This window comes from Dipodomys spectabilis, unplaced genomic scaffold (assembly GCF_019054845.1).
Source record: "Dipodomys spectabilis isolate Male_0828 unplaced genomic scaffold, ASM1905484v1 ptg000039l, whole genome shotgun sequence".
NCBI classification, from domain to species: Eukaryota; Metazoa; Chordata; class Mammalia; order Rodentia; family Heteromyidae; genus Dipodomys; species Dipodomys spectabilis.
The window spans coordinates 11,983,618-12,003,586 of record NW_024870716.1 but is presented as its reverse complement, the minus strand read 5'-3'; the positions used below and the strand labels follow the sequence as shown (position 1 = coordinate 12,003,586).

The 19,969-nt window shown below is 42.5% G+C and overlaps 1 protein-coding gene across 2 annotated transcripts in view; it reads right to left on the bottom strand.

Annotated features, from left to right (window-relative positions):
* The window catches only part of Dennd5b (DENN domain containing 5B), a 159,406-nt gene that overhangs the window by 62,153 nt on the left and 77,284 nt on the right, over window positions 1-19,969 (bottom strand). For both annotated transcript variants that reach the window (XM_042677655.1, XM_042677656.1), the window contains 3 exons: window positions 18,514-19,180; window positions 4,954-5,141; window positions 1,741-2,277 (listed from right to left, as the gene is read on the bottom strand). In XM_042677655.1, the coding sequence (XP_042533589.1) occupies window positions 1,741-2,277; window positions 4,954-5,141; window positions 18,514-19,180 (1,392 nt within the window). The remainder of the gene's footprint in view (window positions 1-1,740; window positions 2,278-4,953; window positions 5,142-18,513; window positions 19,181-19,969) is intronic.

Below are 19,969 nucleotides of genomic sequence, written 5' to 3'. Positions count from 1 at the left end.
GCTTTAAGCCAGATGCTAGTATGCTGCTCAGAAAACTAAGACCTGGAGGATTTTGGTTGGAAACTAGCCTAGGCAATAAAGTTTACAAGATTCCATCTCCAGCTAACCAGTGAAGACTAGGCTGAAGGTGTGGCTCAAGTGGTAGAGAGCTAGTTTTAGCAAGAAAGCTGGAGCAAGCCTCAACATGGTTCAAGCCCTGGCACCTGCAAAGAAGAGGAATAAGCTTCATTTTAGTAGACTTAGACTAATTATAAAAGAAGAGAAAATAAGCCAGGTGCTGGTGTCTCATACCTGTAATACTAGCTACTCAGGATGCTGAGATTTGAGGATTGCGGTTCAACTCCAACCTAGGCAAGAAAGTCTGTGAGATTCTTATTACCAATGAAACATCGAAAAGCTGGAAGTGGAGTTCTGGTTCAAAGTCATAGAGCACTAGTCTAGAGCAAAAAAGCTCAGGGACAATGCCCTGAACTGAAGCTCCCAGAATGACACCAAAAGAGGGGGGGGAGGGGGAGGGAGAGGTAAATAAGACTTTTACAGGGGCTGGGAAGGTAGCTCAGTGGTAGAGTGCTTGCCTTGCATGCATGAGGTCCTAGGTTCGATTCCTCAGCACCACATAAGCAGAAAAAGCTGGAAGGGCTGGGAAGGTAGCTCAGTGGTAGAGTGCTTGCCTTGCATGCATGAGGTCCTGGGTTCGATTCCTCAGCATCACATAAGCAGAAAAAGCTGGAAGTGCACTGTGGCTCAAGTGGTAAAGTGCTAGCCTTGAGCTGAGATGCTGAAGGACAGTGCCCAGGCCCAGAGTTCAGGCCTCATGACTGGGGTGGGGGGGGTGGGGGGATGGTACTTTTACAAGGTTAGAAAACCAGTGAGATTTAAGCATGTCTATAATTTAAGCACTATCAAAGTATAGAGAAAAGGGTATAGCAGTTTGATAACTTAAGTCAATGACTAGCCTTATGATTTGCAATCTTGAAAAATTACTATAACTAACGTAAGGGCTGGGAATATAACTTAGTGGTAGAGTGCTTTCCCAGCATGCATGAAGCCCTAGGTTCCATTCCTCAGTACCACATAAACAGAAAAAGCTGGAAGTGGCTTTGTGGTACAAGTGGTAGAATGTTAGCCTTGAGCAAAAGCAGTTAAGAGACAGTGCCCAGGCCCTGAGTTCAAGTCCACGAATGGCAAAATTTTTTAAAAAAAAGTTAAAGAAACTCTCCTAATATAAAATACTGGTAAACAGAAGTTCCTAATGGGATAGAAGAGACGAAAAATGTGTATTTTGAACAAAAGCTGTAATAGAGCTAAGTGCCTATGGCCATACCACCCTGAATGTGATGTGCCAGATCTTGTCTGATCTCAGAAGCTAAGCAGGGTTGGGCCTGATTAGTACTTGGATGGGAGGTCTCAAGGCTGGGCAGCAGTGGCTCATGTCTATAATTCTAGCTACTCAAAACAAATCCTAGCCACCTGACAGAGGGCTGAGATCTGAAGACAGGTTGGAAGTCAGCCCAGGCAGATAAGTCAACAGGACTTTTATCTCTAACCATCAAAAAGTTGGGAGTGGTAAAGTGCCAGCCTTGAGCAAAAAAGCTCAAGGAAAATGCTCAGGCCCAGAGTTCAAGCTCTAGTGCAAGCGTGTATGCACACGCGCACACGCACGTGCACACACACGCACGTGCACACACACGCAGCAGTCTGGCACACGAATATGGAAAGGGAAGGTAGGGCTTTGTTTACTTTGTCAAAGTTCTGCATCTGTTCCCGATTGGTGAGCCAAGATTCCATGTCCTGGGCGGTCTGAATCACAAATGCTTCATAATCAGCAAACATCTGAGTAAAACGGTTGGCGAAGACCTCTCGCAGCTGTACATTGAGCTGGTAGTCCCGAAGCTCCACCTCTTCACACTGCAGCTTCGAATCCTTTTCTTTTTCACTCAGAGAGGAGGAGAGGTCCATTTTTTCTACAGTCACCCCAGTCCGCTTGGCTAGAGCCTGCAGGCGGGCTATAGTGTCATTGCCCTTCAGGAGCTCGTACATGCTGAGGTTATTGGTGGACACATTGCCATTCTTTTTGTCATTGACCAGATCTTTCAGAACTAGATTCTTCAATTTGGTGGCACTCTCACTGCTGTGGAGGCTGCCCTCTGGAGGAATGCCAAATTGAAAAAGAACCTCAGAGAGTTCCTGGATAAAATCAACTTTATTGGGGAACTGTGGAAACTCCTCAGGTAATTCAATAAAATGGTTATCGATATCCACAAAACACAAGTTAGCCTGAAAAAGGAAAAAGAAATACAAAAGTTGAAAGTAAAGGAATTTATGGCCTAAAATATTCTCAACAAATATTATTAAAACAACAACATGGGGCTGGGAATGTGGCTTAGTGGTAGAGTGTTTGCCTAGCAAGAATGAAGCCCTGGGTTTGATTCCTCAGTACCACACAGAAAGAAAAAGCTGGAAGTGGGCTGGGAAGGTGGCTCAGTGGTAGAGCGCTTGCCTTGCATGCCTGAGGCCCTGGGTTCGATTCCTCAGCACCACATAAGCAAAAAAGAAAAAAGCCGGAAGTGGCGCTGTGGCTCAAGTGGTGGAGCACTAGCCTTGAGCTGAAGAGCTGAGGGACAGCGCCCAGGCCCAGAATTCAGGCCCCACGACCAGACCCAAAAAAAAAAAAAAAAAAGCTGGAAGTGCACTGTAGCTCAAGAGGTAGAATGCTAGGCTTGAGCATAGAGAGGCTCAGGGCAGAGGCCAGGCCCTGAGTTCAAGCCCCAGGCCTGACAAATCAAAAAAAAAAAAAAAAGATGATATTGCATTTATCTTTTTTTTGGTGCCAGTCCTATGGCTTGAACTCAGGGCCTGGGTACTGACCCTGAGCTTTTGTGTTTACTCAAGCCACAGCTCCAGTTCCAGCTTTCTGGTATTTAACTGGAGTTAAGAGTCTCCTGGGCTTTCCTGCCCTGGCTGGCTGTGAACTGTGATACTCAGATCTCAGTCCGGTGAGTAGTTAGGATTACAGGGATGAGCTATCAGCATCCAGTTGCATTTTTCTTTAATTTTTTTTTTTCTGATCCACTTTTTCCCCCCACATTGTCTTTTATGTTAGCCACCTCAAGGCTCAGACTTTTTCTTTTGTGTCAGTACCATATGACTTGAACTCAGGGCCTTGTGCTCTTCTTACTTGGCTTTTTTGCTTAAGGCTGGTACTGCTTGAGCCACACCTCCACTTCTGGCTGTTTGCTGCTTAACTGGAGAAAATAATCTCATGAACTTTTCTGCTCAGACTGGATTCAAACCATGATCCTTAGATCTCAGCTTCCTGAGTAGCTAGAGTTACAGGCATGAGGCACCAGTATCTAGCTCCATTTTCATTTTGTATGGTATCTTCCTGTTATCCCTCTGTATCCCAGCTTCTCCCATGAGAAGCAAGAATACACTAGGAAACTGTACTCTACCGACTAAAAGGTTATAGTCAGATAGGAGTCCCAGTGTCACAGCTACTGGCCTGTCTGCATACTTCCACATAGGTCTCCTTTGCTCCGCTATGTCTGCTCAGAAAGAAGAAACAGGAAATACAAACTTGTGCTAGGAAAACTTCCTGAAGAAAGCCAAATCTCACACAACAGAATTATGCAAAGTTGCTTCCACTCTCCTAACATTATTAAATTTAAAAAATTCTATCAGAAGATCCCAAGAAGTACTGTACACATGAATTAAAACTGTATTGAACACCTCAAATAAACATGCTGTGAGAACTAAATACCATGTTTGTATTGATCAACCCCAACCAAAAGCTATCATGGACTTCTAGTCACAAGCAACACCATGACTAGAGGGTGTAGCTTACTATTAAGAGTACTTATGTAATATGAGCCAGCCTAGTTCAGATTGTAGCACCAGAAGAAATAATCAACACAAGTTCCCTCAAAAGTAAGAGAACAAAGGACTAAAACTTAACTCTTGTAAGCCTTCCTGTGTTTCTACCTTGAAGGCTCTTAGGAAGGGGAAAGTGGGGAGGGGAGGATGTGTGTGTGTGGGGGGATGAGATTGATTGGTATACAATGTAAACATGCATGGAAATGTCACCAATGATCTTCCCACCCCCACATACATATGCTAGTTAAGAATTACAACAACAACAACAAAAAACCCACAGAAAACATAGTAACATTAAGGTGGCAAAAAAGGGATAAAACTTTTGTTTTGCTGGTCATACTAATTTATAACATTTAGAATAGACTGATAAAATAGTCTCATACTTAAAAAATAGAGAGCATAAAGCATTTGATATTTCCATTATCAATCCAGCTAGTTGGAAGATATTAACAAATTCAAGCCTAGCATCAACGGCTCAGCTCCTAGCTACTCAGGAGGCTGAGATGTGAGGACTGAGGTTCAAAGCCAGCCCCAGTAGGAAAAGTGTGAAATTCACATCTCCAAAAAGCAAGAAGTGGAGGTATTGCTCAAGTAGTAGTGTCAGCCTTGAGCAAATGAGCCAAGTCAGAGCATGAAGCTGTGAGGTCAAGCCCCAGGAGTGGAGCCCATGTGCATGGCCACATGCACACACGCGCACACGTGCGCGCGCACACACACACTCACAAACACAAATTCACCTCACAACAATGATTTCAGAGGGATATTAAACTTAGGACACTGTGCTTAAAATGAAGTATCATTAGAATAATAAAAAAATGAGATCATGCTACTATTACTCAACCTTCAAAAATTGTGAAATTTTATGCTTATCCTTTTTTTTTGGTATCGGCTCGCAGCTGTCCAGGCTAAATGGTTATGTTGCAGCAACCATTAGGAACCACCATGCGTTCTAGGGCTCAGACCCTAAGCTAGCTATACATGACACTGTCATAGGACACATTAGGAAGACAAAGCTACTGAACCACATCTGGACCTTGAATGAACACACAGTAAAAGGTTCATCATTCATTGGAAGTTTACCTCTTGAGGAAGTTCCAGTTTAGAACGGTCAGTTCCTTCCTTGGACTGAAGACCCATCAGATAAGGGACAGGAGCATCAAGAAAGTGTAGTAGAGAGGCAGGGAGGATGGGCACATAAACGTGCTGCCACTGAAATGGGAAGAGAAGTGTAGTGATGCCTTCTGCCACAGTCATCAGGTGCTGATAATCTGCACAGGACAAGGAGAAATGGAAGGGAAGAGTCCAAGTAAACACATATTGCTGCAGTAAGCTTGAAAGTATCACAAAAATGTGATGCTAAAAATAAGCAAAACACAGACAAAATGTTTTTGGATGATCCTGTAGAAAATGTCAGTTCTAGCCCATCCTAACTGTATAATTGCAAAGTTCAATGATTTCCTTAACATTACTTTTTTGGTGCTGGTACTGGGGCTTGAACTTAGGATGTGGGTACTATCCTTTGACTTTTTCACTAAAGGCTATCACTCTACCACTTGAGCCACCTTCCCAGCCTGGCTGTACCTCTTTTTGCTGGTTAATTGGAGATAAGTATCTCATGGACTTTCCTGCCCAGGCTGGCTTTGAACTGTGATCCTCACATCTCAGCCCCCTGAAAAGCTTGGACTACATGCATGAGCCACTGGAGCCCAACTAAAGGTTATATTTTTTTTTAGTTGTTTTTTGTTCATATGAATTAACCCCTACAATCTATAATCCACAATCTCTAATAAAATCTGTGGAGTCAGTTTTAAGTTTAAAAAATTTTTAAAGGTAATTTGGTGTCTAAGCCATAACCTAGGGCAGCCATTGTAATCAAATACCTTAATATTTTTAAAGAAAATCATGCAAGTGTTTCAGTAGGGCAGAAAAACCAGAGACTACAAATAGGGCCACACTTTGGTTCATATCTGGTTTTGATGATACATCAGTTACAAAATGATTTTCAGTTACAATGAAGTTCAGAATTTTGGAGTTTAAGATTGATGACAAAAAAAAAAGATTGATGACAGCAGATGATGGATTTTTTTGTGGGGGAGGGGGCTGGTCATGGGGTCTGAACCCAGCCTAGGTGCTGTCCCTCATCTCTTCAGCTTAAGGCTAGCACTCTACCACACTTGAGCCACAGTGCCACTTCCGGCTCTTTCTTCTTATGTGGTGCTGAAAAGAACCCAGGGACTCATGCATGCAAGGCAAACACTCTACCACTGAGCCACCTTCCCAGCCTGAAGGGAGGATTTTTAAGAAAAAAATTTGGAGGCTACTTATCAATACAATGAACACATGACCAAGCATAAACAGAACGCTGACCTTTTTTTTTAGTTGTGGGGCTTGAACTCTGGGCTTGGGTGGTATCCCTCAGCTCTTCAGCTCAAGGCTAGCACTCTACAACTTGAGCCACAAAACCACTTCCCGTTTTTTGGTGGTTTAATGAAGAGCCTCATGGTCTTTCCTGCCGGGGCTGGCTTTGAACCACATTTCTCAGATCCAGCCTCCTGAGCAGCTAGGATTACATGTGGGAGCCACCGGCGCCCGGCTAATGCTGACCATTTTTAAGTTGGCTTGTGTCATTTTACAATTTTTAAATGACTGTCTTCAACAGTCTACAATGGGATTTTGCAGTGAATTGTCTACAGTCCAAGTGTACTGAAAAAAATTGTCCTTGCCAGGTGCCAGTAACATATGCCAATAATCCTAACTACTCAGGAGGCTGAGCTTTGTGGATCATGGTTCAAAGCCATGTTGAGCAGTAAAGTCCTTGAGACTGTTAGACTGTTTTTTGTTTTTTTTGGTCATGGGACTTGAACTCTGGATCTGAGCACTTCCCTCAGCTCTTTCAGCTCAAGGCTAGCACTCTACCACTTGAGCTACAGTGCCATTTCCGGTTTTCTGGTGGCTTATTGGAGATGAGTTTCACAGACTTTTCCTGCCCAGGCTGGCTTTGAACCACGATCCTTAGATCTCAGCCTCCTCAGTAAATAGGATTACAGGTATGAGCCACTGGCACCTGGCTTCCCTGAGACTCTTATCTCCAATTAACCACCAGAAAGCCAGAAGTAGAACTGTGGCTCAAATGGCAGAGTGCTAACCTTGAGTGATAAAGCTCATGGACAGGACTCAGGCCCTGAGTTCAAGCCTTGGGACTGGCACACACATATGCACACACATACATGCACAAACACATGTCCTTATTTGGAAAACTATTAAAATCATTTCAAGAAGGGGCAAGGGAATGGAGGGATATGACAGAGGAAGGGAAATTGATCAGGATACATTATATGTATGTGTAGAAATGTAATGAAAATCCCTTGCTGATAAAAATTCCTTATTTGATTAATTAAGACCAAGATTTAGGGAAAAACCTATTTACATGAATATTTTTAAAACAAACACCATCAGTCATATGAGCAGAGATAACTCAATTACATGACATGGCATGGACAAATGGACACACATGCACACCACCTCTCCCCCAGTGTAGGCAAGACAGACTTGTAATTAATTACAAAAAAAAAAAATTTAGAGAAATATCCTTAGATTCTATTCTGTGGTCATCCATTTCAGTCAAGGATTAGTTTTTATTTTCTAAAAAAGTTTGTAACCTCAGTATTTAGCACAATATCTAACATAATGTAGGCTCTCTCTCTCCTCTCTCTCTCTCTCTCTCTCTCTCACACACACACACACACACACACACACACACATACACACTGGGTTTTGAATTCAGGGCCTTGTGATTACTTATATGCTCTAACTGCTAAGCCATGCCTTCAGTACTTTTTTTGGTTATTCTGAGATAGGGCCTCTCACTTTGTTTTCAGTACTGTTTGGCTAGACAAGGTACTCTACTACTTGAGACAAAGTTCCACTTCCAGCTTTTTCTGAGTAGTTTATTAGAGATAAGAGTCTCATGGACTTTTCTGTCTGGGCTGGCTTTGAACCATGATCCTCAGGTCTCAGCTTCCTGAGTAGCTTATAGGCATGAGCCACTGGCATCTGGTTCCATCCCCTTTTTGCATTGGTTATTTTTGAGGTAGTTTTGAGTTATGCAGCCTGGGCTGCAATCCTCCTACTTTCTTATGTCACTGGCGATTACAAGTATATACCACAGTGCCCAGACAGTGCTTCCCCTATAGCTAGGAAGACAGGCATGTACCACCAAGCCCCGCCATTGGCTGAGATGGCTTTCAAACTTCTTTGTGTCTGGGCTGGCTTCAAAACATATCCCTAGGTCTCTGTTACCTAAGTAACATTATAGACTTTGGATCAATACACCTGGCTTAGGGTATCACTTTTTGTCCTGACAGGGTCTGGACCTCAAACCACCTAATTTTGTTTTCCATCTTTGTTAGGATGACACTCAGTTTCTTCTTTTGAATGCATTCTCAAGGATTCTTCTGCCTAGACTTACCTGGAACCATGATCCTTCTAATCTTATCTAGCCATGTAGCTGGGATGACAGTCAAGCACCACTGCCCACACTAGTAGGTATGGCCTGGGCCTCCCAAGTAGTTACAATTACAGGTATGAGCTACTATACCCAGCTCAATTTATTTTGGAGTAAATTAGTAACTTATTTGGATAAAAATGCACAAATATGCAAGTTTTATAATGTTAAGTAGATCAATTTTTGTTCTCAGGAGGTTAAGAACTATTTAGCTAAGAATGTTGACACATGCCTATAATCCCAGTATTGAAGAGGCTGAGGCAGGAGAATTACAGGTTCCAGGCTAGCCTGGGATACATAGTGAGACCATATTTATAGCAAATGAAATACCCAAAAAAAACTAACAACAAGAAATAACATGGACTAGGAGAGTGGCTCAGTGGTAGAGTGCAGGCTTACCAGGTGTGAGCACCACAAACAAACCAAATCATAAAACCTCCCTAAAGTGAAACTCTAGATTAAAAAAAAAGAACTATGATTTTTAAGAACATTAAATAGGAAAAAGAGAATTACTTAAAGTCCCTTTAATAATTTAAAGTAGGGGCATATTTCATCTCCAACTTCAGAATGCCTTAAGATTTTTTTTCTTTTTATGAAAAAAGGAAGAAGATTTATTTGGTTAAGAATTACTCATATTCAGAATGCTGAGATCTCAGGATTAAGGTTGAAAGCTAAGCCAGACAGAGAAGACCATGAAACTCTTTTCTTCAATTAACTAGTTAAAAACCTGGAAGTGGAGATGTGGCCTAAGTTACAGAATGCCAGCATTCACAGAAAAATCATGAGGCTTTGAGTTCAAATCCCAGTACCAGCAGCACATGCACGCACACATACACACAAATGCACACACACAAAATTACTTTTATAAATATGTCTTTTATCAATGCCCTTCAGTCAAAAAAATCCAGTAACAGATCTCTACTTGAGCAAGCTGGGTGTGTCCATTACTCATTTCAGAGAAGGGGAAAGCACACCCTTAGGGAAATATCAGTGAAGAAAGACTCTTGTACAGCATTTGGGCTTTCATTAGATAATTCTGGACAGGGTCTAAGAAAATGAAGACTTGCTTTGAATTGTGAGCTGTCAGAAATCAAGACAGTTCTGTGACAGTGTAGATATTCCAATAAATCTGATCTATTTATTAGGAGGGAAGATAGAGTATATAATAAAGCTAGGGATGTAGCCCAGTTCCATAGTATATGTGAAGCCTTGAGTTTGATTCCCAGTACCACAGAAACAGGTAAATAAAAAAGTTAAATAGCTTTGAGAGCTGAGCACCCATGTCTATAATCCTAGCTATTCAGGAGGACAGATCCGAGGATAATGGTTCAAACCCAGCCCATCAGGAAAAGTCTATGAGACACTTATTTTCAATTAATCACACACAGACACACAGAAGTGGAGCCGTGGCTCAAGTAGTAGAACATAGACTTGAGCAAAAAAGCTCAAGGACAGAGCCCAGGCCCTGCATTCAAGCCCCTGGATTGGCATATATGCAAAAAGTCAGAAGTGGAGATTACAAGAGTCTGAGGCCTTAGTTCAAGACCTACTATAGCATAGAAAGCACAGAGATGTTCCCTCAAACAGTATGAACTGAGTAAGTCTCCATGAGCCCAAAAGACAGAACGGAAGGGAAAGTGGCTGATATTCAGCCACTTTGTGGCTATGCCAAAAGCCTGCCAAGCAGCTTTCAGTAGCAATTACTAGGACAATGGGCTAGAAAATTTCCATCCGAAGGACAATTCTGACCTTGTATTCAGAGATGAACTGAAACTGTTGCCATGATAGAAATGCATCGAATTGTGAAACCTAAAATATTCATGATATCATCAGTGAGGTCAGAAAATACTCTGATGGGAGAGGGCAATGCCTAAGAGTTCCCCAGTGAGATGGGAATAATTTATTACTGACACTCATTACCAAGATGAGGGCAAGGCAGCCTCTTTCCTCCAGGACTGACTGTAACTCAGTGAGAAATTGCCAGGTTTATTGTCACTTTTCATCAGACTAAAAACAGTTGCTTGTTTTATGGATAGCAAGTATCAGATGAATGGCTACATCCTGTTTAAAAGGCCATCATTCCAACTTAAGGCAGTGAGCTCAGCTGGTGACTGACTCACATACTTTTTTTCCCTAACAATGACATAAGACAAAGGTAAAAGCCCAAGTTTCTTGGTTTATAATCACTCATAGGCAGTGGCCAATGACCTGGTAACATGGTCAGGTAGATGAGCAATAAAAAGTCAGACTAGGGCTGGGAAGGTGGCTCAGTGGTAAAGTGCTTGCCTTGCATGCATGAGGCCCTGGGTTCGATTCCTCAGCACCACATAGCAGAAAAGGCTGGAAGTGGCACTGTGGCTCAAGTGATAGAGCACTAGCCTTGAGCTGAAGAGCTGAGGGACAGTGCCCAGGCCCAGAGTTCAGGCCCCACAACTGGCAAAAAAAAAAAAGTCAGACTAATAAAAGGATGCCTATATGGGGTAGTCTCCCATATCTATATCAGCTGACCTTAGTGTTTAAAGAATATCATGAATAGGTCTGGGTGCTGGTGGCTCACACCTGTAATCCTAACTACTCAGGAGGCTGAGATCTGAGGATTATGGTTCAAAGCCAGCCCAGGCAGGAAATTCAGTGAGACTCTTATCTCCAACAAACCACTAGAAAACAGGAAGTGGAGGCTGGGAAGGTGGCTCAGTGGTAGAGCGTTTGCCTTGCATGTCTGAGGCCCTGGGTTCGATTCCTCAGAACCACATAAGCAGAAAAAGCCAGAAGTGGCACTGTGGCTTAAGTGGTAGAGCACTAGCCTTGAGTTGAGGAGCTGAGGGACAGCGCCCAGGCCCAGAGTTCAGGCCCCACGACTGGAGCCCCCCCCCCCCAAAAAAAAAGAAAACAGGAAGTGGCGCTGTGGCTCAAGTGGTAGAGTGCTAGTCTTGAGCTGAAGAGCACAGGGACAGTGCCCAGACCCAGAGTTCAAGCCCATGACCGACCAAAAAAAAAAAAAAAAAAAATCATGAATAACCTGGGCACCAGTAGCTCACACCTGTAATCCTAGCTACTAAGAAGGTTGAGATTTGAGGATCACAGTTCAAAGCCAACCCAGGCAGGAAAGTCTATGAGACTCTTATCTCCAATTAACTACCAGAAAACTGGAAGTGGCACTGTGACTCAAGTGGTAGAGTACTAGCCTTGAGCACAACAGCTGAGGGGCAGGGCCCACGCTGAGTTCAAGCCCCATGACTGACAAAAAATAAATAATATATATATCATGAATAATTTTAACAATATTGTTTATCATAATCTTTTTTTTTTTTTTTGGTGCAATCCTCGGACTTGAATTTAGGGCCTGAGCATTGTCCCTGCTCTATGACTTGAGCCACAGCTCTACTTCTAGCTTTTTGGTAGTTAATTGGAGATAAGAACCTCATAGACTTTCCTGCCTAGGCTGGCTTTGAACCAGGATCCTCAGATCTCAGCTTCCTGAGTAGCTAGGATTACAGGCATGAGCCAAGGTGGGGCTGGCTGTTTATGGTAACATTTTGCTTTATAGTTATTGTTGCAGTGCTGGGGATCAAACCCAGGCCCTTTGCACATTACTAGGCAAGCATTCTACCCTGAACTATCATAATATGCTCTTAAGCTTATCATAAAATAAAGCTAATAGTATTAATGTGGCAGGTTAGCTACAGAAAAAGAATGCTAAAACTGATTCTTTCTCCTAGTCATGCCCTGAGAAACACCCAGTGTTCTTAACCACCACCCCCAAACCCCAAGGTCACTGCTGCTTGTGAGTAATTAAGCGGTCAGTTTGCCTAGAACTTTCTCATTAAAAGTAGACAATCTCAGGTCTAACTTAATTGAGGCACATGTGCAGTAGAAACTCATATGTTCTGAGCATGACCTTTTTAGAACAAATGACTACTTAAGGCGTCATGCAGGTTGGCTGCATCTCATACATATATTTAAAATCCTGGAATGGCATCTTTGGATATGCCCAGATCCCTTCCAAATAATGATCCCTCATTCTCCTAAGCTCAGCCCACTATTATTACCATGAACTCCTCCCATATGACCTGAACCCTAAAAAAATTGCTTTTAACTATGTGCTTGCTCTTATGTCACCTAGCTTGAGCCCATCATTGCCATTACACTTCTAGCTTCCTCTATAAAGTCCTTGCTTTGCAACTTTACTTCTGTGTCTGTGTTTGTTCAATTCTTTGCTCAACATACCAATAGTCTGCCATCTTCACCTCAGAGACCACCTACCAGTAACATTAAAATACTGGTCATTGCTAGTCAAATTCTACTGCATTAAAAATGCAGGTCATATGAATCCCACATTCTGCCATCAGCATACTAGTTTTGCTTTGATGATTTATAAACTCCAGAATCAACAACTTTCTGTATTTGCTTGGGCATAACTAACAATTTATCAAGAAAGAGCTTTGACTCTGGCAAGGTTAATCCACACACCATTTACAAGAGAAGAGAGCAGAGTGCTGCAAGGCACAGAGCGCCGTAGGCAGCCCTAACTGCTTATTTTCTTTGTCAACAGCTAAAGGAGGTAAGCAGAAATGTTCCAGAGGCTTTAATTAGTGGTATCAAAAGTTAGACACTGGTGTTTAAATTCCCCATCTTTTATTCCTCCACTGTTCTTTTGAAGAGGGTCACACTCCCCTCTTCCCACTCTACTGCTCATAGATTTCATGGCTGCAAAACAAAGTGCCTTTAAAAAATTTGGGGGGAGAGTGCTCAGAAAAGAGCCTTCACCTCCTGAGAACATTTTCTACTTCAGATTCTAGCTAACTACCAGTAAAGTAACTCCTGTGTGCATATCTTGAGAAGATAGACTGAATCTGTTTCAACAGGTCATGGACCAGAATTTCCAATCAGTCTGAATGGACATTTTCATCACTGAAATCCTTCTCCCTACATGCAGGTGGGTTTTCATGGTAATTATTTAGTGTGCAGAACGTCTTTAAATTTTATGGAAGTTTTATCAGTGAATAAGAAATGAAGTATGCTCTTAAATGTCCCTTACAGAATCAGGAAGGATGAAGGAGATCACCAGAGAATAAATCAATGTAATGACTCTCTTACCATATTCACCTAAATGAAATCTTTCTAAGGCGAGAGGCATTTTCCAGAGGTTTCATTTCATATTCCACAAGTATTTAGCATGATACCTCCTTAACAGAGCTGAAGAATGAGTTAATGATTTAAAAATAAATATTGAGACTGGTAAGAAAAGGTTAAGTACAGTCCTAGTACAGCTACTATGGAGGCTCAGTATTTGGGCTAAGACTGAGCAGACCCAATTCTTGATGTCACTGCATTAGCTTATGAGTTGTGTGATTCTGAACTTAGCTTCCCTGAGCCTCAATTTCTTCCCTGATAAAATACAGATAATAACACTAACTCACGTGTGAAGGGATTAAATAATTCACTTTGGTAGCACAATTCTCAACAAGAGTGGTTATAAACTTACTGTTGTGGGCTCTTCATACTGTATGACAATGAGAGGAAAAAAAAAATCTAGTTCTAGGAGCCAGGCACCATGGGGCATGACTATAGTCCCTGCTACTTGGGAAGTTAAGGCAGGAAGATAACAAGAAGCCAGCCTTAGCAACACAGTGAGATCCTGTATCCAAAAAAAAAAAAATCCGGATGCTGATGGCTCCTGCCTGTCATTCTAGCTACTTAGGAGGCTGATATCTGAGGACTGCAGTTCAAAATCAGCCTGGGCAGGAGAGTCTGTGAAACTCTTATCTCCAATAAACCACCAGAAAACGGGAAGTGGCGCTGTGGCTCAAATGTGTAGAGCACAAGCCTTGAGCTGAAGAGCTCAGGGATAGTGCCCAAGCCCAATTTAAGTCCCATGACAGACTGAAAAAAATGTACTTCCATTATTTCAGAATTCACTCTGTTCTTAGTTGACTTAGTTAGCAACAACAACAAAAAAATAGAGTACCAAAATCATGTTCATAAATATTCACTCTTCTTCATTTGAAACTAAAATTAATTGGTAGATAATCATCAACACTTCTCAACAGATTCCTTAAACAAAATGGGACAAGCTATTCAAACAGAATAAAAAGCTGAGGTCTCAGGGCAGACAAGCAGTGAAACATGAAGTTCTCTTTTAAAAAGGAAGTGAGATAATGGGAAGGTTTTTTTTCCTTTCTAAAAATAAAGTATGGCACACAGTATGAAAGAATGTTTATTAGGGATTTTTGCAATGTGGGAGAAGGAACCCATGGCCTCAAACATGTTAGAGAGATGCTCTCCACTCAGCCTCAAACATGTTAGAGAGATGCTCTCCACTCACCCGTCACCCATTTACTGGCTTCTTAATCCTGGAACCAATGCCCAGTACAGGAGATGGAACCCAGGGACCTCATAAGTGCTAAGCAAGCGCTCTTATCACTGAGCTACACCATCAGCCTAAATAAATATCTTGACTATTTAATTTTACAAAGTTATAGTTTAAATAGTAGTATGTTAGGCTGTCACAATCTAAGTATGATGTGTAGTGGATTCTATGGGACTAACAGTGCTAATAATAACATCAGCTATCAGTGCCAATTTTTTTTTTTGGGGGGGGGGGGTCTGGTCGTGGGGCCTGAACTCTGGGCCTAGGCGCTGTCCCTCAGCTCTTCAGCTCAAGGCTAGCGCTGTACCACTTAAGCCACAGCGCCACTTCCAGCTTTTTTCTTTTTGCTTATGTGGTGCTGAGGAATCGAACCCAGGGCTTCATGCATTTAAGGCAAGCACTCTACCACTGAGCCACCTTCCCAGCCCTATCAGTGCCAATTGTACACTTAGTATTTGTACAAATTTTCTTGCTTAACACCTTCACAATAAATCAATGATGTTGATAGATAAACTTATCCCCATAGACATAACATAACTGGGAAAACTAATGCTTTGGAAAACTAAGTAAGTTGCCGTTTAGTTAGTATGACAGAGTGTAGAGACTTCAATCAAGAATTGTTACCAGAGCCAGATGCCTGTAATCGTAGCTACTCAGGAGAAAGAGATCTGAGGATCACAATTTAAAGTTAGTCTCAGCTGACAAATCTGAAACACTCTTTGGTCTTTTTTTTTTTTTTTTTGATCTGGTCGTGAGGCCTGAACTCTGGGCATGGGCGCTGTCCCTCAGCCCTTCAGCTCAAGGCTAGTGTTCTACCACTTGAGCCACAGCACCACTTCCAGCTTTTTTCTTTTTGCTTATGTGGTGCTGAGGAATTGAACCCAGGGCCTCATGCATGCAAGGCAAGCGCTCTACCACTGACCTTCCCAGCCCCAAATCTGAAAGACTCAACTCCAATTAACCTGCAAAAAGCCCTTTGTGGAGCTGTGGCTCAAGTGGTAGAGTGCCAGCCTTGAGCAAAAAAGCTAAGGGAGAGCATGAAGTCCTGAGTTTGAACCCCAATACTAGCATGTACACACATAAAAAATCTGAAACTTGTTTGAGAGTGACAACATTATATGACTTTGCAACACTATCATCTTTAGGGTAAAAAAGAAAAGCGAGAAAGAATTAGTGATATACAGGTAATGATAAGCACTAAGAAAGTGAGAGCAAGAGGAAAGGGAAGAAAAAAAAGAAGAAAAGGAAGAATTATGATTGGCTAGTGGAGAACTTCTTAACAACTGGAACCCATTATCAAAGAACATTATGTAGGCCAAATTGAAAGAAAACAACCGTGTGAAGGGCTGTCAACACACAAATAGTGTCAACATACACACAAGACGGGGAAGTACAAATATAGCCGACTTGGCTCAGCTTTTCCTCCAATTTAAAATAGAAAAATAAAAAAAAGAGAGGTGATAAAATAAGCTTGACGGCAGCAGTTGGGAGACTGCTACAATTCTGTCAGCCTAAATAGTTAAAAGAACAGTAACCCAAACTTTGTCTCATATTGGTTTTTTTTTTAAAGCACCAATGCATGCAAGGGCTCTGATTTATAATTCCCTTCAATTCACTATTCATTAAGATATATTATCTGTGTTTCATTTGTGAATTCATATTCAGATATGAACTGGTATCTTAGTCTAGGTTCCCCATTTAGTTTTCATAAATGCACTGGTCAAATAAATCTGTTTGATAGTATCTTAAATGTGGGTTGGGAGACCTTTGAATAAAATATATCACAAAGAGGAAGTAGAGGTGTGGCTCCAGTGGTAGAGCACCAGTCTTGAGTGAAAAAGGCAAGTGAGAGTGCAAGACCCTGAGTTCAAGCCTAGTACCTGCACCAAAAAGAAAGCGGCTGGGAAGTTGGCTCAGTGGCGGTAGAGTGCTTCCCTCACATGCATGAGGCCCTGGGTTCAATTCCTCAGTACCACATAAGCAGAAAAAAGCAGGAAGTGGCGCTGTGGCTCAAGTGGTAGAGGCTAGCCTTGAGTTGAAGAACTGAGGGACAGTGCCCAGGCCCAGTGTTCAGCCCTCATGACCAACAAAAAAAGGGGAGAGAGAAAGAGAGAAATAGGAGAGAGAAGAGAGAGAAGAGAAAGAGAGAGAGAGAGAGAGAGAGAGAGAGGAAGAGGTAGAGAAAATGAGAGAGAAAGAGAGAGAGGTAGAAAATGGGCTGGGCTCACACCTGTAATCCTAGCTACTCAGGAGGCTGAGTCCTGAAGATTGTGGTTCAAAGCCAGCCCGGGCAAGAACGTCTGTGAGACTCTTATCTCCAATTAACTGCCAGAAAACTGAAAGTAGCTCTGTGACTCAAGGGGTAAAACGCTCGCCTTGAGCTGAAGAGCTGAGGGTCAGTGCCCAGGCCCAAAGTTCAAGACCCACAACTGACCCAAAAAAAAAAAAAAAAAAGGAAGGAAGGAAGGAAGGTATCACAGAGATAACTTCCTTTTGGTATTGAAGCATCCCCTTTCCCCCAAACATACAAAACAACTCTGTGCAGAACTGCTGCAGAGCTTATAAAGTGGCATCTGGGTCATACACACACACCTACCTTCTGCACATTCACATGGAATGCACCTAACAGGCAAAGCTGACTACAGGAACAGGCTGCAGAGTAAACAGTCTCACTTAGCCTGTCCAAGGCCAGCTACATTTCCATGTGGACAATTAGTAATTTCTAAAGAACAGGAGGTGTGTGTGTGTGTGAGAGAGAGAGAGAGAGAAACAGAGAGAGACAGAGACAGAGACAGACAAAGAGAGACAGAGAGAAAGAGGCGGGGCGTAGGGAGGGAAAGATAGAGAATGTCCAGGGGCTTGAATTCAGGACCTGGCCTCTGTCCCTGAGCTTTTTTGCTCAAGGCTAGTATTCTACCACTTGAACCACAGCTTCACTTCTGGCTTTTTGGTGACTGATCAGAGGTAAGAGTCTGCCTAGGCTGGCTTCAAACTATGATACTCAGATTTCAGCTAGGATTGCAGGTGCAAGCCACTGGCACCAGGCTTAAGAAGAGGAAGTTTTTTTTTAATTTAAATTTGTTTTACTTATTAAAATTATTTTAATAAATAAAATTTTATTTCTTTTAAAAATTATTGATTTATTTAAATTAATTTATTTAAATTTTTTATTTTTAAATTTTTTTTTTACATTTTTTGTTATTATATCTTTAACTAGGTGTACAGAAAAGTTCCCATTCTACAAAACGGTATATGAGTACAAGGTGCCTGACAACACTGTCACCCCTTGCTTCTAACCCATCCCTTCTCTCTTTTTTTAAAATTGAGATTAGATGATAACATAAATTTCACATATTTTACAGTATTGTGGGATAGTGATACTTAGTGAAAGTCACAAACACATTTAACCTTCACAAGGCAAATTGTCATTATCATGATCTATAAAGTGTGAATTCACTTCTAGCTTTTTGGTGACTGATCGGAGGTAAGCTTCTCATGGATTTTACTGCCCAGGCTGGCTTCAAACTATGATACTCAGATTTCAGCTAGGATTGCAGGTGCAAGCCACTGGCACCTGGTTTAAGAAGAGGAAGTTCTGCATATTCCTGTTTCTCTCCACAGCAATGCCACCTCAAAGAGAATCAATGCTGCCCACTTGGCTCCACCATGCCTGCTCTTTTTCTTTAAGCCAGAAGAGACTCCTGAAAGTGCATTGTCAGATTCTAAGACTGCAGCTCCAGGAAATAGAGCAGCTGAGGATACCTACCTTGTGAGTAGAGAAGGATCTGCATTTCTAAAAGTACACAGGTAAACACCTGCACTAAATTCTCTAATCCCAGGAGTTCAAAGGCCTCTCGAAGAGGGTAGTCAGAGAGGGGGAGTTCATTGGGCCCAGGCCGCTGACAGATGACAGGTTCATAAACACCATAAAACTTCAGGGATCTCCCTGGTGGCGGAAGGGGGACCTCATAGAGAATGTTATGAATGTAGCTCTCCAGTGGCAAGGGTGGGGGCTGCTGGGAAGTCACGGCCTTGTAAAGCTGGATGAGGAATTTCTTGCAGGCCTGCATGAAAGGCAGTGGCGTGATCAAGCATATGCTCTTGGACACATAGAGGGTGTCTCTGTGGATATCATAGGAGTTGTAGCGCTGGAGTTTCAGGAGGGACGTTGTGTCTCCCTCATCAATACTGCTTGCCAGGGAGTCCATGCTGCAGGAGGACGAGGCGTACAGGCCGCTGTACTGCTCGGCATGGTGCATCTGGTAGAGCGTCTGCATAGCCGTGCAAATCTGCTTGCTGCTTACTTCTTCATAAAAAGTGAGAACAAAACCATATGTGCGAGAACCATCTTCACGGGTGATTATAAATGAGTGGAACTGAGGGTCTTTATTGTCAGCCTGTGTTCTGAAAGACAGACCTTTCGGCATGCACAACTGTGGAGGAAGGGAGGAAAGGCATCAGAAGGCAACATACAAGCAACTTTAGAAAATAACAGGATTCAACTTATTTAAGGGGATTTGACTTTTGCAGGAGACTTCGGTTCAAACACATTATAGTCTGGTGCTAGTGGCTCACATCTATAATCCTAGCTAAGCAGGAGGCTGAGAGTTGAGTATTCAGGTTCAAAATCAGCCCAGTTAGAAAAGTCTGTAAGGTTCCTCTTTGAAATTAACCAGTACAAAGCTGGAAGTGAGCTGGGCACTGGTGGCTCACACCTGTAAGCCTAGCTACTCAGGAGGCTAAGATCTGAGAATTGCAGTTCAAAGCCAGCCTGGGCAGGAAAGTCTGTGAAACTTTTTTTTTTTTTTGGTTGGTTGTGGGGCCTGAACTCTGGGCCTAGGTGTTGTCGCTCAGCTCTTCAGCTCAAGGCTAGCACTCTACAACTTGAGCCATAGCACCACTTCCAGCTTTTTTTCCTTATATGGTGCTGAGGAATCAAACTCAGGGCCTCATGCACGCAAGGCAAGTACTCTACCACTGGAGCCACCTTCCCAGTCCCTGTGAAACTCTTATCTCCAATAAACTACCAGAAAATCAGAAGTGGCACCATAGCTCAAGTAGTAAAGCACTAACCTTGAGCTAAAGAGCTGAAGGGCAGCATCCAGGCCCAGAGTTCAAGCCCCACAACTGACCAAAAAAAAAAAAGATAGAAGTGGAGGTATGGCTCAAGTAAAAAGAAAATACATGGGCTGGGATGTAGCTCAGTGGCAAAGTGTTTGCCT